The 27,721-nt window shown below is 44.0% G+C and overlaps 1 protein-coding gene across 7 annotated transcripts; it reads left to right on the forward strand.

The window, feature by feature from the left end:
• Positions 1-4,093: 4,093 nt before the first annotated feature.
• Positions 4,094-24,839, forward strand: TAGAP (T cell activation RhoGTPase activating protein). Of its 7 annotated transcripts, none has more exons than XM_082729534.1 (12): positions 4,094-4,670; positions 8,342-9,828; positions 14,821-14,953; positions 15,540-15,624; positions 15,714-15,767; positions 16,331-16,397; positions 18,070-18,236; positions 18,882-19,043; positions 19,521-19,630; positions 21,030-21,225; positions 22,021-22,135; positions 22,746-24,839. In XM_082729534.1, exons 4-12 carry the CDS (start codon positions 15,598-15,600, stop codon positions 24,011-24,013), a joined length of 2,166 nt encoding a protein of 721 aa, XP_082585660.1. In that variant the 5' UTR covers positions 4,094-4,670; positions 8,342-9,828; positions 14,821-14,953; positions 15,540-15,597; the 3' UTR covers positions 24,014-24,839. The 7 variants fall into 7 exon arrangements, with proteins under 7 accessions (XP_082585660.1, XP_082585659.1, XP_082585661.1 ...); XM_082729533.1 differs by having other exon boundaries at positions 4,496-4,670; positions 7,329-9,828; XM_082729535.1 differs by having other exon boundaries at positions 4,496-4,670; positions 7,329-8,452.
• Positions 24,840-27,721: the final 2,882 nt, after the last annotated feature.

Consider the following 27,721-nt stretch of genomic DNA (forward strand, 5'->3'; position numbering starts at 1 on the left):
AAGTCTCCAGAGAAATTAGTCTGGGTCTAGCCAGGGCTCTGGTATCATTAAAATCTTCCCAGGCAGCACTGAGCACTACTGTCTTGGGACACTACCACCCTGATCGCCCAACTTGAAAAAGGATGCAGAGGTTTGGAGGTTTCAGGAGGGAAAATCAATTCTTACTGGGGATAGTGCTTCCCATTGAGAGAAAAATAGTTTTACTTACTACCGTGTAAACCGTAAGTCTCTGAGAAAGACATGAAGGTACTTCAACTGGAAAACCTTCATATCCACCCCCCAACACAACTGGTCAAAGATCACTAGCATCAGGGCACGTAGCTCCTGTTGCCCTAGCAGAGAACGGGTCCTCACTAGCCCTTAAGAGCAAGAAGCTCCACCACCCCACCCCACCCCCCGCCACCACCATCCAGCTTCAGACAAGCTATTTCTTTTCATGCTTGTGGACATTGAAGAACAAGAGAGAGACTCTAGAGGATCAGCAGTTTTCCTGGTTCTGTGGCCACCTTCTCCCTCTGTCAGGCCTTTTCCTGGGCTCTTGTAAAAGTTTTCTAAGTGGTTGCTCTGGGTGGGGGGGAAGCTGGGATAGAGTTTTCTCCTCTGGTCACACTGAGGAGGTGACCACCAAGATGCACAATAGAGAAAACCAGACTCAGTGCCATATTGGAAACGTCCTCTCCCTCTGGGACAAATTCCTAAACGGGAACACGACTCTGCTTCCTCTTCCTCCTGATTCTGGACTGACACCTGGATGGGTCCAGCTAGTGAAGTTGCTGCCATTTGACGATACCCAATTGCCATTAGCTGCTAAGTCAAACTGCGCCTGCTTAATGCTCACAGATGGGAATTCACAGATCCAACAATTCACAGATCAACAAGCCTTACCGCTGCCCCCCTATAAGCCAGCAAGGGTGCAGAGAATATCAATTTTAATAAGGCACAGCCCCTGCCCCCACAGAGGGACAGAGAAGCAATCCACTGCATGAGACCCCCCTGGGGGCCTGATTAATCAGCCTTGTTTGAGCATCAGGGTGCCTGAAAGTCATAAGAAAGGGTCTTGATCACCATGACATGTTAATGCATTGGCATAACATAAAAAGGTGTGATTTTGTACCAAGTCAAATAGCATCACAGAGTAGATTTCAACAGAGACAAATGTCAATGACGTATTCATAATAAATATGGGGGGTGGGGCTTGAATCTAAGCAAGTTCTAGCTCTCAAATCTGTATGTGAACTAAGAGAAGACCGCCACTCTTCCGTTTAGCCACAGAGCACTGGAGAACAGTTGAGGAGATCCAGGAGGCTCCCTGGGAAGACATGAGGAGACCCTCAGCCCTTTGATGGTTACATCCACCCCATGGGTACCTTCATTGCTACAGGAGAGACCCAGGGCTCTGGTGTGATGTATGTTCCACAAGTGGCTCGTCTTCTGGGGGGAAAGTAGTTTCCCTACTGAGAAAAAGCAGTACAGAAAATATGTACATACTTTACTCATTTAATGAGCTCTGAGTGAATGTGATCATCTGTATGTGCTGGTCTCATTGCTGAAATGTGCGAGCTCTCGGGGTCTGCCTCCTTAACATTTTCAACCCTCTCATGACTAAAACAGAAGAAACACACAAAGTGTGCAGGAAGGCAAACTAACTACAAAACTAAAACCCATGGGGAGAAGATGTTCTGTCTGGGATTCCTGTGGGACATGGCCAGCATCTGCCCAACGTCCTCCTGTTGAGCTCTATCTGTGGGACTCAGTGTCTGCAGGATGTGATGTTCTCCTCGGGCCATTTTGTTGACAATTCCAATTTTAGGATTGCAATGTAACAGTGTCTCATTGTTTGTTCCTGGTTAGGCTGTCCATAACCACGTCTTGTCTCCCCCCATGGCCAGTAGGAGGGCAGCACCTCCCACCCAGATGGCTCTGGTCCTTCTTGGGGAAGGCTGTGGGAAGTCGCACCTCTCTCTGGCTGCCTTCGTGAAACTTAAGCGAAGGTCTGTTAGACTCATTTGGAAAGAGTTTCCTGAGACTTGAGTATGGAGTGAATTCAGTAACACAGTCTGCTGCGTTTATAGATTAATACATGTTGTTGGGCTTGGGCAAGCACCCTTGACCCTGCTCTCAGGTTTCCTAGTTATCTGCAGAATTCCCCTTCAGTTAAGAAATGTCTTGTGTATGTGTGTCTATCTGACACCTAGATTTTTATTTGAAGTGCCTCCCATTAGAGAAAATGGGAACTAAGTGACTTTCATTTAAGGAAGTCCCATCTGCCTATCATCTTAAGGAGAGTTTAAAAATGAGAAGGAAGAAAAGAACCGCCAAAAAAAAAAAAAAAGAAGAAGTAATTTCCTCCTCGACAATTATTTCTGAATAGGAACTTGAGCAATCTTACTCAAGAATGTGGGGGTTTTGTCCCAGAGAACATGCTCAGGAGGGCATAAACTGATGCCTGCCCTGATGGTGTGTGGTCTAGCACAGGGCAGCCCACCACACGGCAGAGAGTGCTTTCCTGCCCACCCCAGCCCCTCCAGGCTTCCTGCAGCTTTCCTGGGGTTTACCTCCGTTGATTTGGTCTTGAGTACCTGCTGCTTCAAAACACCCGCTGTCCTCTTCTCTTTGTCTTTATCTGTAGGTTGTAACATAAGGCAGAGAGCTAACACTCACCCCTTGACAAAGAAACAAATACAGGCATACTTTCTGTCAGTGAAAGAGAGAGAGAGATGTAATATAGGTCTCTATATACCTATAGTTGTCGGCTGAATTGTGTTCGCCACCAAACTCATCTGATGAAACCCTAACTCACAGTGCCAGAGAATGTAACCATTTTTGGGGACACCTGGGTGGCTCCGTCGGTTAAGCAACTGCCTTTGGTTTAGGACATGATCCCAAGGGAAGAGCAAGCTGAGGGAAGAGCCCTCAGGACAAACCAACCCCGCAGATACGTTGACCTCTAGAACTGTGAAAAATACATTTGTGTTGTTTAAGCCCCCCAGTGTGGGGGATTTTTGCTGTGGTAGCCCTAGTAATATAAAGTGTGTGTGTGTGTGTGTGTGTGTGTGTATTCACGCACGCGCACAGATGCAGACAATGTGAGGAGGTGATAAAAATTTGAGCGGTTAGTGGCCAGGCAAAGTCTTCTCATTGAGTTAACTCTAAATTGCTGAGTCATGTGATTCTGTTGCCCAGGAGAAGCCTCTTATCAAGGATGGTGAGTGAAAAGCCCCATCTTTTCCGATCCTTCCATCCATCCATGGAGCCCTCACAGGAATGTTAGCTCCCCTCCTTAGCACCAAAGAACCAGAGACAATTTCTGGAAGATGTAGATTTGAATTCCAACTGTTTAGACTGAAATATCCACACTATCAGCGGCTAATAACTTGGAAAACTGAAACGATGGGAATAGGAACATGAAACACTCTTCCTGAGTTTGAGAACAGCATTCTTTTTTGAATCGCCTCAATATCCAGGAAAGTATCTTGCCCATTGCAGGAGGGAAAAAAAAAAAAAAAAATATATATATATATATATATATATATATATATATATATATGTGTGTGTGTGTGTATAAAATATATATATAATATATTTTAAAATATAAATATATGTATATAAATGTATTTATATGACTTAAAAATAAATTTTAAAATAAATATATATGCATATGCATACACGTACATGTACGTATACATATACATACGTATATATTGACTGAGGGAATACAGATAATATCAGGACTAAATTTACAGAAGTGTCCCTGCTCCACTCCTCCCATCCTCGGAGAAAGTCATCCTTTTCTGGAATTTGTAAATCTCCTACTCAAAGTTGTAGACACTCTACCTTTCAACTTTGCATCCTGAAGATTCCCTTACACATAATTTGTATCCCTAGGTACTGATTTTTTGAACATCCACCACTGACCGATTTTTATTTTACAACTCTACAGTCTATTTGAAATCGTATTATCATATTATAATGCATGGGAAAATGCATCAGGGGCTCATGGTGAGAAACACCGTATCGCCACGGAGCTTCTCTAAAATACAGACTGCCACACAGAAAGAGATGAAATCAGTGCTTTTTAAAGTCAGTCCTTGCAGGGCAATGCACAGCTGTCCCGTGGCACAGGAACAGAAGTCAAGAGAATGACGCACGGAGTCACTACTTGCTTCAGGCCTCTCTATCCCTGAGTAACCACCACCCCAAAACTCCATCTCTCAAAACAACAGCAATTTCTGATTTCTTCTGATCTGCGGGTGACTGAGCAGCTCTCCTCTGCTGGCTTCACTGGGCTCGCTCGGATGACAACGTTCTGCTGCAGAGTCACTGAGGTCTGGGGGTTGGTTGGTGTTGGCTGTGGTGGGGGGAGATTGGCCTCTCCTCCTCCAGGAGGCTACACTCATCCCCCACGCAGCCTTCTCAGGGCTGCACTCAGGAGAGCAATGTGGAAGCTTCCAGTCCAAGGGAGGCCCAGGCCCAGAACTTCCGTGACATCTCTTTTGCTACAATCTCCTGGTCAAAGCAAGTCATGAAACCAGCCCAGTCTCACAGAGTGGGGAAGTAGACTCTATCTCTTCGTGGGAGCAGCTGCAGAGAATGTATGCCACATTCCATCAACCACAAGATCGCAGCAGATTCAAAATCACCCCACTTTCTCACTTGGTGAGCAAAAAGGGGTGAGTCAGGGAAATGGTTGTCCTGACCCGGTGCTCTCCTGTGGAGGGAAACTGAGGCCCAGTCTTCCTTCCTGGCCAAGAATGAACCTGCTGCGTCTGAGGGGGCCTGGTGCCCCCAGCTGCAGAAAGAATCCAGTTAGAGACAACAGATCTGTTTGCCCAGAGAGTTATTGCTGATATCCCTGCTTCTCACATTTGGCTGCATATTGGAATTCTCTAGAGATTTTAAAAAATATTGATGTCTGTCTGGGTCCCGTCCCCCAAAATTACAATTTCACTGGTATAGAATGTGGTCTGGGGATTGGGGATTTTTAAAAGCTCCCTAGGGGGTTCTAATGTGCAGCCAAGTGTGCCAAGGACCGGTGTTTAAACTTGAAACTGCCTTGTCTCAGTTGGCAAGAAAGACTCTGCTTAATGCTTATTGACTCTATCTACCTGCTCATTGGTGATGTGTGAGTAGGAGGGTAATGTTACACACACACACACACACACACACACACACACCCCATTCTGGTAGATAATGATAAAGGAAACTTGCTCTCAAGTGTCTAGGGTTTTGCAGACGGATATATTTTGTGGAGAACTGAACACTTCTATGAGGAATAAGATACCCTGTGGGCAAACAGTCAACTCTAAGTTTCAGAACAAGCTAGAATGTCTTGTGGTCCATTTGGTTTCCTTACCCCAGGGCCACTGGAAGTGAGTCACCAACAGGGGAATACCACATTGATCTGAAAAAATAAAAATAAAACAAAGCCAGCAAAGCTTCTATATAGTTACATCTTGGGACTTTGAGTTGAGCTGTAGATGCCTTCTCTGTCTCTGGCTACCTCATAAAGGTACTTGGAATTATCCTGAATGTGAAAGTTTGCAACGCTCCTTTGGAATGAACCTCAACTTTTTATCTGATAAAAAAAAAAAAAAAAAAAAAAAAACCAGCATTGAGGGTTACCTGGCTGTCTCAGTTCCTGGGGCGTGTGACTCGTGGTCTCAGCATTGTGAGTTTGAGCCCCAAGTTGGGCTTAGAGATTACATTAAAAAAAAAAAAAAATCTAGGGGCACCTGGGTGGCTCAGTGGGTTGAAGCCTCTTCCTTCAGCTCAGGTCATGATCCCAGGGTCCTGGGATTAAGCCCGGCGCCGGGCTCTCTGCTCGGTGGGGAGCCTGCTTCCTCCTCTCTCTCTGCCTGCCTCTCTGCCTACTTGTGATCTCTGTCAAATAAAAATAAAATCCTAAAAAAAAAAATCTTTAAAAAAAATAAAATAAAATAATCAGACAAACCAGCACTGAGCATAGTAATTGGAGTAGAAATATGTTGAAATATCTGATAAAAGCAGAACTATAACTTCTACTGAGGAACCCACTATTTTACTCATTCTTAAAAATGAACATTTGTGCGCCCTTCCTGCCGGGCCCCAGGGCCTGATTCAACGTGAGCATGAATGTCTCCCCTGGAAGGGCCTGCAGGCTAATTTCAGGGCCAAGACACAGAAGTAAAAGCCAGAAAAGTGCTAGAATTGTGGAATAACCCAGTGATTATAAAAGTGCCGTGCAGTCAGCATGTGCCCGGGCAAGCAGAAGGCTGCAGGAGCGTCGCCCGGGACCTCGTTGGGAAGGCTGCCTCCAGGCCTCTCCCAGACGAGCTGAATGGGACGTTCTGGGGGTGAGGCCCATGGTCTCTGTTTCCTGGAGTGCTCGGGGGATGCCAACGCTTGTTGCAGGTTGAGCGCCACCGTACTGCACGTGTGAAAAGGATGGTCCTTCAAGATTTCCTGAAGATCTCACAGAGGCTACATCTCAGAGGAAGGCATCAGGGCTCAGTTTTGCAGTCCACATGGAACACGTTGAGGAAAGATGCAAGAATGTGTGAAATTAGAACACCACAGGGGCCTGGTCCTTTCTCTCCAGCCCCCAAAGAAGAGGGCCGAGCAGTTGTGAACGCCAACTACGGACACAGATGACAAGACAGCCTTCCGCGCCTAGCGTAAATGTGGCTTCGCTCCGTTCCCTTCCACTCCTCTGCCTTTCTCTAAGGGAGGCTGTACCAGGATCACCAGACGCATCAGGCTTAACCTTAACCTCCACACAAAGTCTTTTCACGTGGGTCACACGATGTTTTATACAACACCCCAGCACCGGTCCTAGACTGCAAGTCAGAACCATTCTGGGCAATCTCTTTCAGGCGGGGTTACAGTTTCGACGGAGACCCTTCCCTCGTCTCCCCGAGGGGGAGAGGCATGGATGCAGGCCACACGCCGCATCTGTCCCCAGCCACCCCACCCTGCACCCCAGCTCCCCCGAGCCAGAGCTGCTAGGCCATTACTGGGACATGTTCTCGGAAGATGCCAAACAAGGCACGGCATCTGAGAAAGGGACCACAGGCATTCAAAATGACAAATAGTCTTCTTTTTTAAAAATTTAAACAGAGAGGCAAAAGCCCTGGGTATTTTTTTTCTTCATATGACAAATAAAAAAAGAATTTTTTTTTTAAGGAAGTAAACAAGCATCTCTTTACAAAGCACTTTGAAAGGATGAAGCCAACAAAACACTTCCCATCATTTCTACTTGTCCAGATTTTTGACAAAGGCTGCACGTGAATTTTGTGGGCTGCTAACAAAGAAACCTCATTTTCCTAAGTTTCTCTCTTTCTCTTCAACAGCTAATCTGCTGGGTTATGTCGAAGTTTAGCGATGTTCAGGGTTGCCGACACACTCTTGTTGACGTCGTGTTTTCTTTGTGTAATTTTTCAAGTCAAAATACCATCAGAAAGGAAGGACTCTTTAGCTTTTTAACTGGTATCTGTGAGCAAGCTGGAGCATTGACCATGAGTGACACTGGCATCAGTATCAGCAGCGAGCCACAGATCATAATCTCCTAATCTCAGAATATTTTATTTCTAATTTTTCATCTTGATCTCAATAAGTGAGGAAGCCAGTTTTAAAAGAACATTTTGTTCTAGCCTTTCTTATTTTTCAAGCCAGCTTTCTGAAAACGCAGAGTGTTCTTCAAGCATTATTTTACACGGAGGCTGTATTTGTCTTCCAGTGCAGAGATGCATTCGTTATCACGAAGATCTCAGAGGCAAATTTAAAACATGCGCATCTACCGCAGAAATGCAGGCATCTGCAGGTACAGCAAATAATTCTGCCCAGTGACACTGCAACATTTCAGGGACACCATGGTCCCCGCAAACCTCAGAGACATCCAGATAACCCCCAAATGACAGCATGAGTTAAAATCTGACTGGAGGACAGCTCTGTTCCAGGAAAAGAAATAAGCTTTAAGGACACGGACTGGATTTACTCTAGGCCGGACCAAGTCCCCGCCTGCCCTCCGTCCCAGGCTGGGAAGGGTTGGAACATCTCTTCCAGCCCCTGTCACACACCCACAGAGCTTCCTCCTGGTTTCTTAGAGGAGATGCAGCAAGGAGCTTTATTTCTTCTTCTTCTTTTTTTTTTTTTAAGATTTTATTTATTTATTGGAGAGAGAGAGACCACGCATGAGAGGGGAGAGGTCAGAGGGAGAAGCAGGGAGCCCGATGTGGGTCTCGATCCTGAGACTCCAGGATCCTGACCTGAGCGGAAGGCAGTTGTTTAACCAGCTGAGTCACCGAGGTGCCCCAGGACCTTTTTTTGTGATCCTTCAGCCAGTCACTGCGTCCGCACCCGGCAGATGACTGGGTCCCGGGCCTCCGCTCGATGGTGAACGGCACCAAGGCCCAGGCGGGCCGGAGGAGCCTGGAGGACAGCGGCGAGTTCGCGGCCGACGGCAGCCGAGCCCTGGGTGAGTGTCCACTCCACGGCCCCTCAGCTCTTTTTTCCCAGTCCTGCCTCCCGGGCCTCCTCAGCCTGCGTGTGGTGGGGAACACGGCCCAGGACAGTCATGAGTCCACGCGCCTGGGGCAGACAGAGCTAGAGGGTCCCGGATGGGCCTATGTGGAGATTTCCTCCTTCTCGAAGGGGCGGGTTTGGTCCAGGTAGGGACAGAGAGACAGTCCGTTGCCCTCCAAGCTCACTGACAGAAGTTACCATCCCGGAGGCCAGGGTCCCAAGTCCACAGTGCTGGCATCCCGTCAGCCTGCGGGTCCCCAAGGCAAGGCCTGCAGGAACACGTCCCCTCACACCAGTCGCAGCTCGCGTGCACGGTTCCATCCCAACCAAGAGAAGGTCTTTCTCCGGGAGGCAAGCAGTCACGCAGCCTAAGTCACACGGCGATACATGTTATCGCAGGTATACGATACCTGTAAACATACAGTGAGAGTCAAGTGCTTCGTTTAATAACACGGTTTTCATGTGGAAAAGAACCAAAGTAAAATGAGTAATAAATGCCAGCCCCGTGCAGAGTACTTTGAAAGGCGCTCGTAAGGACAAGAGGGGAAAATTGGCCCCTGCTTGCTGGAGGCACCCGTGAGCTGCTCTGGCAGAAGCGGGAAGGGAGCCTCCTCTCTTCTGGAAGAGTCTGTGGGGTGCTCTTGGAGAAGACAGGACTTGAAGAGGACTCAGTGGGAGGAAAAGGCAGCTGCTCAGAAAGACAAACATGTGCTGACCAGCATCCCAGGTGGGGGACAGCTTCCTCACAGGCCTGGAGAGGCAGGAGTGCAAATTTAGGGAATGACAACAGACCCTGACAAGTCAAGGAGAGTGGAGGAGACGTGATCAGAGAAAAGGCTGAATAGCTTTTTAATTTTTTTTTTTTTTAACTTGAAGAACTTTCTGGAAGATCAATGTATCAATCAGTCATTAGGAAGCCAGGCAGTGGCTAATGTAGAAGTCCTCTAGGAAACCGTGTCGTCTCTGGGAAAACAATCCTGTTTGCAGGAAAGAGTTGCGATCACTGCAATTAAGGAGTGGGGGGGCTCCAGGCCACTGGGCAGTCAAGGAGCAGAGGGGAAAGTGAGCTGGGAAGTAAGATACTGGTCCTGGAGTTGGTGCCCGACAAGCATGGTGGGCAACTAGACACACAGTGGCCAGGACTGAAGTAGTAACTGAGCTCACTTGGCACAGAAATCTCACCCTGACGCAGGGTTTATCGTCTAGAAAGTCGCCACAGTAGAAACAAAGCCAATTCTTGGAGAAAAATCGGTTGTCTTCAGAAGTTAATAAAAGTCCTGGGGTAAGAAGCAGCCATCTTGCCGGTTTCTGCTTGCTAGCAAAAGCCACGTAAGTTCCCTTTCCCTGTTCTGAAAACTCATGTTGCACAGGACAAGAGCTTGCTTTTCTAAGGAAATGGTAAGGGGCAAGACTACGGAGAGAGTGAAGCTGATCCTTCCGTGTGTGTGTGTGTGTGTGTGTGTGTGTGTGTGTGTGTGTGTGTATGCCTGCCTCTAGATTTCATACTGTATTTACAAATGTTTCTCCTGTGGCTGGGAAAACTGCCAAACTTACTCTGAGATTTTTGGGCCCAGTGCGGCAGGCCCCACCCCTCCCACTCTGTCTCCACCTTGGGAACCGTATGCCAGCTAAGCCAGCACTAACCGTAGGAGAATATGTCCTCCATCTGCCACCCATACTAAACAGCTCATGGCGACTTTCCATCAGTCACAAACACACCTATTAATTAGATGGTGACTGTCAACATCTCCAGAGGCTCCAAGAACGCCTCCCTTTGGGGTCCCCTATCAACGACCCAGCCAATAAGAAAAAGGTATTCCTGCTTTAGAAAACAGCGTGGGTCCTGACACTCATTGCCATGGCCCTGTTTCTGGCTCACTTCCACCCCAGAGAGCTCAGGACCTCCCTTCTTTGTCGAAGTGGGGCATGGTAGGTTGACGGAAGAATTGTTGACAAGTGGAAAATTCTAATCTGTCAATGTAACAGTTTCAGCACGTCACTGAGCCTTCAGTGCTATTTATTTTTTAAGATGACATAAATTGTGTTTTCTTTATGATTATTAAAGAAACTGACCAAAGGAGGGGCACCTGGGTGGCTCAGTTGGTTGATCAACTATCTTTGGCTCAGGTCATGATCTCAAGTTCTTGGGATCGAGTCCCTCACTGGGCTCTCTGCTCAGTGAGGAGAGTGAGGAGTCTGCTTCTCCCTCTCCCTCTGTTCCTCCTCCGGATCATGATCTCTCTCTCTCTCCCAAACAAATAAAATCCAAATGAAGGAGGGAAGGGGAAGAGGGAGGGAGGGAGAAACAAGCAGAAAGAGATTCGAAGTTTCAGGACAATGGCTAGATCTGACTCTCTCGGCTAGGTAAGAAAGTTCCCTAGAAGGATTCACCAGGACTCATCTGGCATAAATGGATGAATAGGTCTAGCTTTCTTGTTTCCATTTGTAAATGAATCCCTTGAAGGATGATCCTTGAGAGAAACTGGAAAGAGTAAGGTTCAAACCCAGTGTCACAACCTTGGGAGAGCTAACGTACCCCTGAAGCCCCAGCTGTCTCCTCTGTAAACCTTGGAGATTGACATACTCAGAGCACTGTTTTAGTCATTATATGAGATAAGAAACTTGAAAATACTGCACTGTATACAGCACACAGTAGGTGTTAATTAAATAAGTAGGTCTCACACCCCAGAACGCAGAGCTAAGGATGGCTGCCCAACACCAAGGTTATGTTTAAAAGAACATTTCCTACTGAGATGATGAAGGCTCAGGGGTCATTTCATTTCAAAAAGGCTTGTATGCTTGGGGCGAAAAGTAGGGGCTGGCAAGGGCAGAGCAGAGGAAGCTGAAAACTCTCTTAGAATGGGATGGAATTTAAGACAGGAAAATTTTTGGAAGGTGGGCTCCCCTTCGACATATCCGGAAGCCTTTTGCCAGAACAGAGAAGAGCTTACTCGGGAAGGGCCACGTCCTCAGCACAGGAGGAACTGGAGAGCAATCATAAAAAAAGAGACAATTTGGTGGGGGTGCTGTGGAAGTGAAAACATCAAACTAGGGACAGGACATTACATTAGTTGCTCACTTAAAACCTATTCAGTCCTGAAATTCAATGTCAACAAATGTCCATGTCTAGTCCCATAATTCAGTCACAGAATAAGAAGAGGAAGAAGAGGGGCACCGGGCTGGCTCAGTCGTTATGCGTCTGCCTTTGGCTCAGGTCATGATCCCAGAGTCCTGGGATCGAGCCCCACATCAGGCTCCTGCCCAACGGGAAGCCTGCTTCTCTCTCTCCCACTCCCCCTGCTTGTACTCTCTCTCTCACTGTCTATCTCTCTCCTTGTCAAATAAATAAATAAAACCTTTAAAAAATAAAAATTAAAAAAAGAAGAGGAAGAAGGGGAGGAGGAGAGAGGAAGAAGAAAATTATACTAGGTTACAGGAAATTTTATACCCAATGTAATTTATAGAACTTGCATTTTAATCACTTCTTCTTTGTAAATGTCCAAAGTCACCACAATAGCATTAACAGACATGTAAACCATTATTCCTCTTTCAAGAGTTGTTACTGAAATAAACACATTTATTTAGGTTTAATTCTTAGTATATTTCATAATAAATTTAAAAACATGATTCTCTACATAATAAAAAAAAATATTACCCCAGCAACAATCAAATCTCACTTAAAAATTCAAAAAGTTCTGGCAGGGGTGGGGCACTTGGCTCACCTAGTTGGTAGAACATGCAACTCTTGATCTTGGGGTCATGAGTTCGAGCCCCATATTGGGTACAGATTACTTTAAAAAATGTCAGGGCCCATTGGTGATGGTTAAAAGGTGAATTAAGATTTTTTTTTAATTCAAAAAGCTTTGGGATTACATATCCACAGATAAATAGGACTTTCCTTATATCCAACTAACTTTCTCATTTTTCTCCATTGCCATATTTTGATGGCTGAATTTATAGTGAGGGACATTTGTGTCATTAGAGGGACTCAAGGAGACTCCCCACTGAGTGTAGAGCCTGAGAGGGGTCTAGTCCCATGACCCGGAGATCATGACCTGAACCAAAATCAAGAGTCAGACACTTAACCAAGGGAGCCACCCAGACACCCCTTAAAATTTTTTTTACATTTTATACATCAGGATTCTAGGTTTGTCTTCCCCTGACTATAGAATTGCATGGCAAAACAAAAACAAAACCAATTTTTAAACCACCAGTAGAGGGGCACCTAGGTGGCTCAGTGAGTTAAAGCCTCTGCCTTCGGCTCAGGTCATGATCCCAGGGTCATGGGATCGGGCTCTCTGCTCGGCAGGGAGCCTGCTTCCCCCTCTTTCTCTGCCTGTCTCTCTGCCTACTTGTGATCTTTGCCTGTCAAATAAATAAATTTTAAAAAATATTTTTAAAAATAAAATAAACCACTAGTAGAAGGTGTATTGTGGGCTATAGTGCATAATAGAAGAAAAAAATATGGTCTTCACTTGAAATATTTAGATTGAGGACTGAGGCATTAAGTTGTTAGAGCAATGCCAACATTAAATTTCTTAGAAAACCCCCCAAAATATGCCATATGAAGAAAAAAATTTCATGAAATACATATTAGTGTAAAGAATGACTAATTTACATGTAAATGCATTTGTTCACAAATTATTTCCTGAGTACTTACTACCTGCCTGTCTCTAGGCTAGGAAGCGCATATATGCCCTTTTTGATAATAAAAAAAGTCAATGAGTCATTCTGAAGGTTTGTAAAGGCAGGAGAGAGGATGAAAGGCAGGACTGTGCACAGACTCTGTGGGGTCACAGCTAGAAACTCTGGTTCTGTGGCAGTTTTCAGAGAGGGAGCCCCCAGCCGGAGATCTGAGCACCACCACCGAAGCACTGAGTTAGGGGCAAATTTACACGCTCTGTGCTCCAGGCTCCCGAACAATGCCTAATCATGACTTCGTTTTGGTATAAAGACAATAGAGCGATCAATCTGAAAAAGTCTTGGAATTTAAAGTCTTCTGATGATGAATCAAGACAAGGTGGTTTTAATTTTTTGTTGAAGAGTGACATATGTGCAGAAATGTGAAGAGGACACGATCAGTGTCCAGATCAGGACGTGGAAGATCACAAAGCCATCTCTGGCCCCCGGCGGTCCCTACCCACCCCAGGGATATTGGTATAACAGCACAGAGCTGGCTCCTAACAGTGCGGAGGACTTTGCATTCAAGGTGTGCTCCTTTGTGTCTGGCTTCTTTAGCTCAATGTGATATGGTGAGACCCAACCACACTGTTGGATGCTTAGTTATAGACCACACATGCTCAGTGCTAGGGAACACTCCACTGTGTAAAGATGTCCCGATGGCTGTCACATTCTGCTCCTCAGGTACTTGAGTTATTTTATATATAACCTTTAAGCCATAGAAAAGACCAGAGATTTTCTCTTACCCAGAAAGGATCCTCAGATGAATTCACCATCTCCTTTCTACTTGAAATAGGTCTGATCAAAAGAATTTTGGGAATGCCTGAGTAGCTCAGTGGGTTAAGCATCTGTCTTCAGCTCAGGTCATGATCTCCGTGTCCTGGGATCCACCCCTGCATCAGGATCCCTGCTCAGTGGGGAGTCGGTTTCTCCCTCTCCCTCTGTCTCTCAGCACCCCTCCCCCCGACTCACACTCTCTCTCACTCTCTCAAATAAATAAAATCTTTTTTTTAAAGAAAGGAATTTTTGGTTTCCCTTCCATGTCACGATTAGAGATGGTCTAACTACAAATTAAGTATTAACGATTTTAACTAGGCGTTAGGGAAAGGAGACGGGGAGTTCATATTTTGGCAGCTGGCTTTAGTGGACTCTTCCTAATTCCAAAGGAAACGGATGGTGATCGTTCCTCAGAGGAGGCAGAGGGTCCGGAGGACCCCGCCCCCACAGGATCGCTGGGCAACATACGGGTACTGATGAACGGAGCAGACGGTGGGTGGAAGGGACACAGCACCCAAACAGGATACAAAAGCAGGGTGCCCGAAATCACTGCATGAAATAAAATTATGTTTATTACAGAATAACACAATTTCTTATTCACACATCCCACCTGTGACATTAATCAGAGCCTTCACCTGTGGGCCATATGTCATCTTTTCCACCCTTAGTAGTTTATAGATTTTTTTTTTTTTTTTAACTTTTGAAGTTGTCAAAAGAAGAAAAAGAACAGAGCTGCCCTAAAAGGAATGAGGAAGTGAGAGCTCCCCAGTGTCTGGCTAGCGATGTCTGGGTGACAACCCATGATGTTCTTTCCGGTCTCAGTAATATTCTGAATTTCCACCTGCCCCCCCTCCCGTTTATAAGGCAGAACACGTGAAGTCAGAGCAGTTCGGTTTTCCTCTGTCCGTGGATTAGTACGAGCAGAGTGTTATGCTGTTTCTCCCGTTTGGCACGGTTCCCCGGAGATAAGAGAACTCTGGCTGGAGGCCCTCTGAGGGTAAGTACCATAAATTAATATAACCGGCAAATTAGCTAGCTGGCAGATCACTGGTCTTTGAGAGCACCTCCAACAGAAAACTGCCGTACCCCAAAACATGCCGCAAATCACGTTAAAGAAGCGGAGCACTAAAAGCTTATCTTTAGTGTGAAGCCTGCACTCTTCTGGTATAGGAATTCTATCAATGCAATTCTGTTCACTGCAAGTAGCATCCTGGGAATAAGGGCTTTGCTCTGGGGGCTAGAGGAGCGAATCCGTGAAGAGCACTTTACACAGTACCTGACAACATGAGCTCCTCCTCCCCCCCAAAAAATGTTAGTTATCATATGATTGTTAGATTATCTGTTGATGGGAATGGAATAAATGAATAATAAAGTCTGGCATAGTAAAGATATTGGGTTTAAAAAATTTAGAAATAGGTGTGCTCAGGCGCTGTTCTTGATAGTTGAAGACAGCTGGTAACACATCACAGACTTTGAATGAAAACTTTTCTATCTAATAGTTTCAGAGTTTGTGTTTTGGCCCCAAAATTGGCCAACTTATCACGGGTCTCCCTCCTCATTCTCCCCCATGTGATTTCTCATAGACAGAGCCAAGGCCACACAGAAGCAAAATTCATCCCTGGACAGTCAGCCCCAAATCTAATGAAGTTGAGAAGCAGCTGCAATGCTGTGCGTACCCCTCTTATATTTCTTAATTCATATTTTCCAGAGGTCATAGTTAAATGAGCTTTACCTAACTTAATTTTTTTCTCTTTCAGTCAAAAACACTAAATGCCAATAACATGGAGACATTGATCGAATGTCAGTCAGAGGTAAGAGAGCAATTTTTAAAAATTTTTCATCTTCACTGTGAGAATATGGAAAACTTTCTGTTTCTTTGAGTATTGTTTGGATTGTATAATTCTTAAAGTAGAAAATTAACATTCTAAATGTAGTTAATTAAATATACTAATCAGGGGGCGCCTGGGTGGCTCAGTGGGTTAAGCCGCTGCCTTCGGCTCAGGTCATGATCTCAGAGTCCTGGGATCGAGTCCCGCATCGGGCTCTCTGCTCAGCAGAGAGCCTGCTTCTCTCTCTCTCTCTGCCTGCCTCTCCATCTACTTGTGATTTCTCTCTGTCAAATAAATAAATAAAATCTTTAAAAAAAATATATATATATACTAATCAGGGCCTATATGATGATAATCAAGACTGTATTACTGATTCTAGAAGTTAGAAAAAATTCATGGGACTTTGACTAATTTTTAATTTTTAAAATTTTTAATTTAAATTTAACATAATTTTGATATGAATAAGATGTTGTATATGTATTTTGTGGGGAAAGATTGGGTAGATCTCCTCAGTCATTTTTAACAAAAATAAATATATTTTTTAGAACAATATCAAGGAACATCCTCTGTTGGCATCGTGTGAGAGTGAAGATAATATTTGCCAGCTAATTGGTGAGTTTTGAAAACAAACCGTTCTTTTATGTAAGTGCTAACAACAAGTGTTCTTGGTTTGCAAAACCACAGTACTCTACCCTACTAGGAATTTCTTTTTTTAAGTGTTCTTTTAAAGACCGCAGAACATTAACCCTTCAATGGCTGGCAGACTCTGGCTCGCTAGAGCATCAGGGCACGCTGACAGAAAAGATCCTTCTTACAGCCAAGCCCCCAGCTTTTAGTGGGGTCAGATCTCCTAGCCCCGTCTGTTTTGACAATTAAAGCAGACATCCATACGAAGAATAGACAGTTCCTTTTCCCTTTTCTTCCTTCTCTAATGAAGAATGAATATAAGAATCCATGAAACAATTTGTGCTGAGCTCCAACTCCCAGAAACCCACCATTCACTGTTTTCACAGTTTTCATAATGTGTTTCGTATTACATAACCGCGACCCGGTTCTGCCGAGCTGTAAGGGACAAACCACTTCTCTGTCCATCCTCTTCCACCTGCCAGTGTGGAAACATACTGCAATGCATTCAGGAGACAGAGCTTCTATGTGAAGGGGAAAACAAGACAGGGGAAAAGAGGGAAAATAAAAAGAAGGAAACGTGTGAGATGCGATGCCCAATGCACACATGTCTTCAGGATTTTGCAAAGATAGAACATCCCACTAATGTTTTACTGATAATTCCCAGCCGCCGGGTCTAGGTTCAAGCCTTCCCGTGGCCATTTGTGCCCGCCTTGTCCTCAAGCAGCCCCAGGGGAAATCCTGAAGGGGTCAGCAGACAGACGGATGGAGCTCCCTCTAGTGGCTGATTGGTGCTAGTGTGGCTGCGAGGTGTACTGGCCTGCCCAGCTAAGGGCCTTCAAACCAATCTTGAGCAAAGAGCCCATTCCTTTTTATGGGTCAGTAATATTCTTCTGTATTTAAAGACCACATCTTCTTTATTCATTTATTCATCAGTGGACACTTTGGTTGCTTCCATGTCTCGCCTATTGTAAATAATGCTGCAATAAACATAGTGGTGCACATAAACTTTTTGAATTCATGTTTTCTTTTTATTTGGGTAAAACCTAGCAGTAAAATGACTGGATGGTGTGGCATTTCTATTTTAATTTTTTGAGGAAATTCCATATTGTTTCCCATCGTGACTGAAACTAATGTAACATTCTATGTCAACCAATCTTCAGTTTAAAGAAAGAAGATCTTGAGCAAGTCACTTCCTCTCCTTTTAAGGCTCGTTTTCACTGCCAGTCAAAGGAGAAAATCAAAATAATCTATTTCACATGAGAAAAACCCACTATAGTTATTAAGGTCAATATATGAAGATGGTTGTTTGGGATCTCCTCGGCTAGTTTTGCTGCTTTTCTGCAGCAAACAGCCAGTGAAGACTAAAAACAGGAAAGGTGGAGGCTTTGAGGAACCTTCGTGTTGATATTTAAGGGCGGTTGCTCTGGTAACAATGTGGTTGCTTTTTGCGTTCATTTTGCTAGATTAAAATTCATGCCCTTTGCTTTCTCAGTTTTTCAAAGTCATTCCCCCCTTCCCCTGTGGCATACCACAGATGATATTATGTGGCTGACAGTATCAATTGTCTTATGTGGAGCTTTATTAATTATTTTAATAATTATTTAATGATTTAATAATTATGAATCTACTTTTTCTCTTTGCCTTTTCCTGGCTATAGAAATTAAGAAGAGAAAGAAGGTGCTGTCCTGGCCCTTTCTCATGAGAAGGCTTTCTGCTCTGTCAGATTTTTCTGGGGCTTCAGAACCTGAATTGAAAACATCACTGTTTGATCAGCCGTTGTCAGTCATCTGTGGGGAGGACGACACACTCCCCAGACCCATTCAGGTAGGTGCATGTACCCGCAAACCTACTTCAGGTTTTTGTCAGATGTGAAAAATCCTTGGGAGTTCTAAATGTCATTCTCATGCTAAACTTGCTGGGGCCAGTCTTTAGGTTTTTCCACTTTTAGAAATGGTGTTTCCAATATGAGTGCAGTCAGGAGACTACGGAACTACTTATATTCTAGAGATCTATACTTCCATCTTCCTGATTTCGTGGAGTTAGGAATGCTAAAAGATGTGTAACTTCTGTGAAGTCAATGGACAGAGATATAGTATCAGGTATAAAGTATATGATCAGAAATCCAGTGTTTATACAGAATGACTTGAAAGTAGAGAGAATGGAAATAATTTTAGAATGCACAAATTAGAGCATTCTCTTCTTAGAAAAAGTAGCAGAGTGGAGGGAGAAAGTTGATAACAATGGGGCTGTGAAAACCTGGCATTCGTGGTCTCTTGTAAAGACTGTGTTGGTATCACAGAGAACTGCCTTTTAGGGAGAGGATTCCCTATGACAGGTGAAGTTTGCTACTGTTCACATGCACCGTTTCAATACCTACACGTAGACTTTGCATAGAGTAGTCGCAGCACATGGTTTTGTGTATTCAAAGTAAGAGTAACCCTTTCCTATTCCTACATCTCTTTCCTACAGGATATTCTCACTGTTCTGTGCCTTAAAGGACCTTTCACGGAAGGGATCTTCAGGAAAGCAGCCAATGAGAAAGCCCGAAAAGAGCTAAAGGAGGAGCTCAACTCGGGAGGCGTGGTGGATCTGAAAAGTCTCCCTGTGCATCTTCTGGCGGTGGTCTTTAAGGTGAGGTCACAACATTGCTGCCAATAATATTCCAGTGGGCTCTGACACATTAAGTCTCTGAAAATAAGAAACGGGCCCTTCTCCCTACAAATCAAAGTAAACTGATCTGGGAGTTTAAGTTTTTTAGTTTTGGTTTTAGTTTTTTAAGAAGCCTTTTATTTTCTTATATGAACATCTCTGTGTCTACAGTCCCAGATTCTAACAGAGAATGATACAGTACATTCTCCCCAAATGCTGATGAGAAAAGGCCAAGTCCATGTCCCTGAGGCTGGGAGCCCCTCAAATGATGGCCTCACTCTGTCCATTGTCAGGAAGCTGCTGAGAGATTTCCCTAGAGTGAACAATGCAGAAGAAGGGGGGCACAGCCTGTGGTAGAATGATCGGAGGGTCCCTGAGCTGGACCAGGCAAGAGGAAGATGAAGGTGCCAGGCCATGTGTAGCCTAACCAGGCCCAACCATTCCTCTTTCATCCTCCAGGACTTCCTCAGAAGTATCCCACAGAAGCTGCTTTCATGTGACTTGTTTGAAGAGTGGATGGATGCACTGGAGAGGCAGAATGAGGAGGACAAAATTGAGGCCCTCAAAGAGTAAGTGGCCAGAGTCTTTGCCAGAGGCCAGGCCCTCATGGTCTCCATCTTCCGATTCTTCACACAGTTCTCTGATTAGTTCAGGAATATTGACATGTTCAGGGAATCAGAGTGGAATTATTTATCTACACCCAGAATAAAAGTCATGAGGTACAATAGACATTCCTTTTAAAGTAGTTTTAGCCAAAGGAAAGGAAGCACTTTTTCAAAGAGGAGAAAGTGAACTTCAATATTCACAAATCCCAAGAGGTGGGGGAATCTAAAAACATTAGTAGTTCCAGAAGGTTTGAGACAAAATCATAGAGGGAAACCTCAAAACAGGCTAAGTAGCCAAGTGTAGGAATGTGGGGTTACCCTTAGCCTAATAGATTTGTGTCAAGCAAGGCAACAATTCCCATCCATTAAAGCACAGGAGAACAATCTGGAAGGAATTGTTTTGATCATAAAATTCCACAGCATATTTCATAGTCTCCTCATTAACCAAAATGAAAACTATAAAAACAAATTCCAAAGACAACAAAAACAATTACACTTGTAAATGCAATGGTAAGCTTTTAGCTACTAGACAATCTCAAACACTAACTTCAAAATATCAGCACTTTGGCCGAATGCCGTGAAAGTCTCCTTGTTATGACTATTCTAAGTGGCTAAATATTTCCAGTGAAATAGTTATTGAATTGAAGGCATTAGAGTATCTGTCCCATATTGAAAATCCTAAGATTAATGCAAGTTTCTCCTAAAGACATTAAGCTCTTCCATAATAGTAACTTCTTAAGTGAAAACGGTCCCAATGTTAGAGTCACCATTGCGTATTTTGAAAAAGCGAGGCTTTACCTGTCTCATTTATTATCATTAGTACCAATGTTCCCATTTAAGTGCTGACTTGACCATATTTACAAACATGCCCTTAGAAACTGCTTTCTTCTCCATAAAGATTTCTTGGAATGGCATAAAAATGGGTAATCTTTGTGTGATGATCACAGATCAAGAAAGGCAAATGATCGTGCTCTCAAAATACCAGTCTTGCAGTGGTAGAAAGACATTCTGCAGGGCTGCAGGATTATTCTACAAAACAGTTTCCAAAATGGATTCAACTATGGAGTCTGTTGTAGAAGGATTCCCAATGTAAGATCTATACAAATAAAGGAATGTGTTATTGGTGTCCTAACTATAAAGACCAGTGTCTTAGGTCTTTAAGATCTCGTGGTTAAGGAGTTTCATTCCACATCACTTGCCACTGGAAGTGTCCGAATGAACATTTCACAGTCTTACTCATGACAACGCACCTTCCTCATTTTGAAGGAAGTCTGGGTTAAGCAGAAACTTTCAACTTGCTACACTAAAACTGAGACAGATCATTAGCCTTCTCTAAAACCAGCTTCCCTGAATTTCATTCCAGGGTTGCAGATAAGCTCCCCAGGCCCAACTTCCTGCTGCTCAAGCACCTGATCTCCGTGCTCTACCTGATCAGCAAGAACTCCGAGGTCAATAAGATGGACGCCAGCAATCTGGCCATCTGCGTCGGGCCCAACATGCTGACCCGAGAGAACGACCAACACCTGTCTTTCGAAGCCCAGAAAGACTTGAACAATAAGGTTTGTTCAGGTCTCTGTCTGAGAAACTCCCAATGTATGATCTCACCATCTGTTTGAAAAAGGCAATGGATAAGATGCCTCCGAGTCTCTCCAGCTGACTCAAGCTCGCAGTGAAATATGAAATGCAAAATGCTTTTGTCACAGTTCTGCTCGCTTGGGTTTATGTGTTTAATGAAACGGAACAATCCTGTCTCGTAGGATGACAAAGGTGTCCTTTGTTAAAGTTAAGTCTCACTGTCTCCTAAGATAGAAAAGCCCTTTTGTTTGGTTGGGGTTTTTTCATTTGTGCATTGTACTCTGTCAGTCCAACTATCAGTTTGGTAAATTCCTTATTTAAATGAAAATTTTAGTTAGAGGGTTTTTTTTTTATTCTCAAAAAATGTACATCTGAAAAATAGCTTTAATATATATGATTTTTACCAATTTCCTGTAGGTTCTTTTCAAACACATAAAGATCTCGTGTGCACATTTTGGCACCTCCCTGACAGTGAACCCTCATTCTATGCCCATTCCTTCCCCCTCTTCCTTTAAAAAAAATGGAAGATGTCTGGGACGCCTGGGTGGCTCAGTTAGTTAAGCAGCTGCCTTCAGCTCAGGTCATGATCCCAGCGTCCTGGGATCGAGTCCCACATTGGGCTCCTTGCTCCGCAGAGAGCCTGCTTCTCCCTCTGCCTCTGCCTGCCATTCTTTCTGCCTGTGCTTGCTCTCTCTCTCTCTCTCTGATAAATAAATAAAATCTTTAAAAAAAAATGGAAGATGTCTTTAGGCTGAAAACTTGCTTCTTTTTCCTCACAGGTTAAGACATTGGTGGAATTCCTCATCGATAATTGCTTGGAAATATTTGGGGAGAACATTCCAGCACATTCCAGTACTGCTTCTGATGACTCCTTGGAACACACTGACAGTTCAGGTACCGTATGTGTTCTCGATTGCTTGTGGTTGTTAGGGGGGCGTCCATTCCAGTCTGCCAATCACGTAGAGTATCTCTGGTATAGGAAGCAGAAGTTACCCACCCAAGTCACCAAATCAAATTAATAGGATGCCATTAACATGGAAACCTGCTCTCCAGTTTGCTGCAGTCCCCTCACTCAGCTGACACGCCTTCAGCTTCTTTCTCAATCATAAAGAACTGCTGAGTTTACTAAGTTACCTTTCGCTAGAGGGTTGTTTCCACATAATGGGACATGGGTCCATTAAAATGGAATGGATCCAATCAAAGAGCTATCCAAAGGATTAATTTTTTTTAATTTAAGGTCAACAAATGTTCAATGAAAACATTGTTTAGTGCCTTTTCTCATGCTCATTCTCTCACTCATATTTCCTTTTCCTACTTCTCTCTGCATCCCAAAAGGAAAGAAACAAAATTTTAATGTGACAGATTTCTTTTGTATCAAGCCCCAGAGTAGCTTCACCAAATTACCTAGTGCCATCCTTGATACAAGTAGGGTGAATGGTGGTACTAAAGTTTATTTCTCAAAGAAACTGACCCAGAAACTCAACTGTCCCTTAACTTCCTCCAGATGCGTCAACGCTACAGAATGACTCAGCCTATGACAGCAATGATCCTGAGGCAGAATCCAGCGGTGCCATCAGCTCCCCAAACAGGCAGGTGCTCTTGGAGGCAGCTGCCGACTGGGAGCCCAGAAGCCCACAGCTCGCTTGGGAGTTGAGCCCGGAGCCCGTTGTCAGCACTGTAGCCAGGCTGAAAAACTCCCTCAGGGAACCAGACAGAAGCTACTCAGAGCCCAACATGTCATCCTCCCAGGAGAGCCTTGAGAGCCAGAAAAGTCACCAAAAACTAACACAAAGTGAGGACGACTTCACCATGGCCCAGGCAGGGGCTTGTTTGGAAGGTGAGGAAACTGAAGACCCATTTCCAGAGGAGGTGTTTCCTGCCCCTGAAGGCAAAACCCAGAGGCCACAGGACCTGAAGGTGAAGAACTCGACTCAGGGTTTGGGGTTAATGTGGGGACTGGCACCCAAAGCTGCCTCCAGTGGCTCTCTGGATGCTTCCTCCGACAGCTCCCCCGTGGCTTCTCCTTCCGGTCCCAAAAGAAATTTCTTCACCAGACATCAGTCTTTCACAAAGACAGAGAAAATTAAGCCCAACAGAGAGATTAAAAAACATTCCATGTCATTCTCCTTTGCCTCTCACAAAAGAGTGCTGACCAAAACTTCCAGCTGTGCGTCTGTGAAATCCAAAGGCTTTACAAGAGACCACGTAAAGAAAGGCTTTAAAAAAGAAAGCCAGCTTGCTGGGCGAATCATCCAGGAGAACTTTTCTGAAATTCAGGGCCAAACAGCTCTAGACTTTAGCTCCAGATCCTATGCCCTCTCGGTAGAGGATGTGTTCCAGCAAGTGGACCAGAGAAGCCCTGGGAGTCCGCCATCTTATGAAGAGGCCATTCGGTGCCAGGCATTGGACCTCTTGGACTACAGGGGCCAAACAGTTGGCAGCATGAGGGCCAGAATGCTCAGCCAGGACACTCAACTACCACCTCTCCTACCTTTGTATCACAAAGGGAACTCAAGAGATATATGCAGTCAAGAGCCACTTGACAGGCACAGACTATCTCCCAGGACTGAGAGTTGGAAGCACAGCAGGACTATCCACGCTTCTATTGAAACGATAGGACAAGTGACTGTCACAGGGAGACCGGAGCCGCACCATCTGAGACCTATGTCTGAGTCAAAACAGAAGACTGAGCTGGACCACCTAGTATGGCGATGTAACCAGCCGGCCTTTGAAGCTGACCAGCTCCAGTATGCAAAAGAATCCTACATTTAGGAAGACAAAGCAGACACCATGGCTTGTGGTATCTTTGTAAATGCATGACTGTATGAAGAACTGCTTTAGACTCTGTGTCCAAGAAAGTCGAGAATAAGCTCCTTTAGAGAAGTAGTGTAAGCCCTCCTCAGTGGGGCTAGCTATGTAGTGTCTGTGTGTGCCTGAATTTGTGCAAAATGTAGCAAGTGTATAAAATGTGTATAAAAGTGTATAGAAAGTATATAAAATTCTTCAGTGAAGACAAGGTGTTAGGTGCAAAGATGTCTACATGAGTGTGTGTATATTTGTTTGTGAACTTGTAGTCAATGGCACTGCTGTTCCCTGCCTCCTGGGGCACTTTTCTATTAGTGTTCAAAAATAATTTTTCTTCTATTTTCATGTTGCCTTAAATGTCATGCCATTTTTCGTATTTTCCACAAACCCCATTTAGGGGAAAATGTTTAAATCTCTATTAGAAGTTTACTCCTGTAAGCAGCTTTGGGATATTACTCACATGGTATTGAAAAAGGAGCAGACTGCAAGGAATAGACTTCGGTGTTTGGAGTTATCAAAGGCATTACAAACTCCAGTAAATGAAAAATCTATTTGTTAAAATTTATGAAAAATACTTAAATTGTCCTTTCAACCATCTCTTTCAATTTGGATAGATGAGTAAAAATGCAATACCTCAATATTAACTGATTTATAGCACTTTGAGTTTCTTGGTGGCTTAGTAATGTCTTCTCCAACAGTGTGCAGGAAATTACTTTATTTGATTGGGGACCATATATAGAATTTCAGTGTAATCTCACTACAATAAATTGTCTTCCTTGTTTCAAAGTAAAAATGTTCATTCTTGACTGATATACTGCCTTCGCTCCCTTGATTCCATAGAAACCCAAGAAAAGCATTCACACATTGGTTCATTCAACATTTATTGAATATATATTCATTACTCTAGGGTAATAGGTTGTCTGGGACCTTGTCTTTAGAAAGAAAAGATGAATCCAGTTCTCCGATGGTTTGCAAATCCATAAAAATGTACCTACTTGAAGCCTTTTTTTTTCAACAGTAACTCAGAGGCTAGAAAATTTAGAATGCAGGGGGTGCTTGGGCAGCTCATTCAGTGAAGTGTGCCTTCAGCTCAGGTCATGATCCCAGGGTCCTGAGACTGAGTCCCCAATCAGGCTCCCTGCACAGCAGGGAGTCTGCTCCTCCCTTCCCTCTGCCCCTCCCCCCACATTTCATGCTCTATTTCCCCCCTTTTTTCAAATAAATAAATGAAATCTTTGTTTAAAAAAGATGGTAAAAAATAATTTAGTATGCAAATACAGGGTAATATAGTGAATATAATATTTCCTGTTGAGTGGAATAAACTCTTCAGTACCTTTACAAACCTTATTTTTACTATACTCAGGTTGTTTATTCACAAACATAATGGTAAAACATTTGTCATATATTAGAACTTCAATGCTCAACAGTTAAGATATTTATCTAGTACCTTGGAGATATTAGACTTCTATTTTCCTTATTTTATCAACCTCTTTCATAAAACACTGTGTGTTTTTTATTTGTTCAAGAAATATTTTTGCATTGGTCAACCACCCGATGGTGAAGACCTATTACTCTTTTCAAAGGAGATTTACTGATAATGTGGTAAAAAGTTAAAAATGTAACCCAGATTGCTCAAGGCAATATGCTCAGACCTCAAAATGTCATTAGAAATACTTTATTAAAGGGCTCCTGGGTGGCTCAGTTGTTAAGCGTGTGCCTTCGGCTCAGGTCATGATCCTGGGGTCCTGGGATAGAGCCCACATCGGGCTCCCTGCTCCGCGAGAGGCCTGCTTCTGCCTCTCCCACTCCCCCTGTTTGTGTTCCCTCTCTGGCTATCTCTCTCTCTGTCAAGTAAATAAATAAAATCTTTTTAAAAAAATACTTTATTAAGTACAGCAAAAGTGTACAAACTTCAAGGAGCAGACACTCCCCTCTGCTAACTTCACAAAAGTAATCCTCTTCCAGGGTCGGACACGAATAGTAATGGTTATCATTTTTAGCACCTACTGTGTGCCAAGCACTGTTTAAGTATTTCAGGACTAAAACAAGCTTAGCAACTTCCTACTGAGAATCAGAATTCTCATCAATAAACAACTAAGACTTGGAAGTCTCCAATCTATTCCACTTTACCACTGACCTGACCTCTGTGTAACCTAACTCAGATCACGAAAAACCTGTCCTAAGTTTCCTTATTTTAAAACAACTCGTGTGAGACCAAGGTCTTCTACCTATCACATGTAAGTAGTGCAGTTGCTGGCAAACACTGAAGAACTTCTTGCTGTCAAGCAGTCAAGCGGATGTCATTAATGTCACTCTCTTTGTGGTGTGGTGACCACTTCAAATATCGCAGAGTGGCCTTCCCACATCTATCCATGGAGTCCACTGGTTTTAGGATTGCCCAGTCTGCTGGCCAAGCCAATTAGTTGGCTACGGCTACCATAACAAAATATCACAAACAAGTAACTTAAACTATAGAAATATATTGTCTCACAGTGCTGGAGGCTAGAGCAGAGATCAAGGTATCAGCAGGTTGGTTCCTTATGACGCTTCAAGGGAAAGATTTGTTCCAGGCTTCTCTCCTTGCTCAAACACAGCCATCACTCTGAGTCTCTACATTGTCTTTCCTCTGTGTGTAATCATCCCCAAACTTCCCTTTCTGGGGTAAAGGGACACCCCCAGTCAGTCATTGGATTAGGATTCTAGTGATCCCTTTTACCTCTTTATAGTCACATTCTGAGATACTATGAGTTAGGACTGAAACAAATGAATGCAGAGTGGGGAAGGACACAATTGAACCCTTACACTAAGTTTCACCAAGTAGTACTTCATGAGGCCTTCCTTATGCCAACAGTTTTTAATGCTTCACCATAACCAGAGGGCCCAAGCTTATGGCATGATTTAGATATTAAGTAGGGCACATGGTGTGATGAGCACTGGGTGTTATACACAACTGATAAATCATTGAACACAACATCTAAAACTAATTATGTACTATATGTTGGTTAATTGAATTTTAATTTAAAAAATATATATGTTCTTATGAAGGGCCCAGAAACACCAAAGTCCTATCCTCCATGGACCTTCTAGGTGCCACCAAGCCACAAATGGGACAATCACAAGTGTGCCTGACACCCCAACGCAAGGCATATGGTAACATCAGTTTGGAAGTCAAGGGCTAAGTAGGGGTTGAGATTAAATCCAGGTCTGATTTCTAGGTTCTGAGCCGCTGGGCCTCCCCAGCATCCATGCATTACTTCCTGGGCCTAGTTTAAGGACTCTGGCCCTCTTACCAAGTGAAAGCTGAGGGAGCATGTACAGTTACTGTGCCCACGGGGAAATACGCAGCATTCACTGCCCTGGAATCTGACTAAAAAGACTAGAATTTCTTCCCCTTAGGGAAGATAAGGAATTTTCTCTCCTCCTATAAAGAGGGAGAAAAGTAGGTTGCCACAGGCCATTGCCAGCCTCCCACATGATGCCATGTGATTACCTGTGAAGATATGCTATGTCCCCCTGACCCCAAAACCACCCACGACGTGGTCCAGAATTTTGACTTGTTCATGTTAACCAAGGCTGGGTACTTATGCTGGAGTTCAGCCAAACTGCAATCATCTCAGAGTCTAGAAAATATGACACCTGTGTCACATGGGATCCCCAAGCAGGTGAAGTGACAAC

This window comes from Mustela nivalis, assembly GCF_964662115.1.
Source record: "Mustela nivalis genome assembly, chromosome: 5".
NCBI lineage: Eukaryota > Metazoa > Chordata > Mammalia > Carnivora > Mustelidae > Mustela > Mustela nivalis.

Bases quoted from the DNA above. Each gene is read 5' to 3' on its own strand.
- TAGAP (XM_082729534.1), top strand. From the start codon at position 15,598: ATGAAGTTGAGAAGCAGCTGCAATGCT. The intron at 18,237-18,881 runs GTAGGTGCATGT...TCTTTCCTACAG, and splicing joins CACTCCCCAGACCCATTCAG to GATATTCTCACTGTTCTGTG. The intron at 21,226-22,020 runs GTTTGTTCAGGT...TTTTCCTCACAG, and splicing joins AGAAAGACTTGAACAATAAG to GTTAAGACATTGGTGGAATT.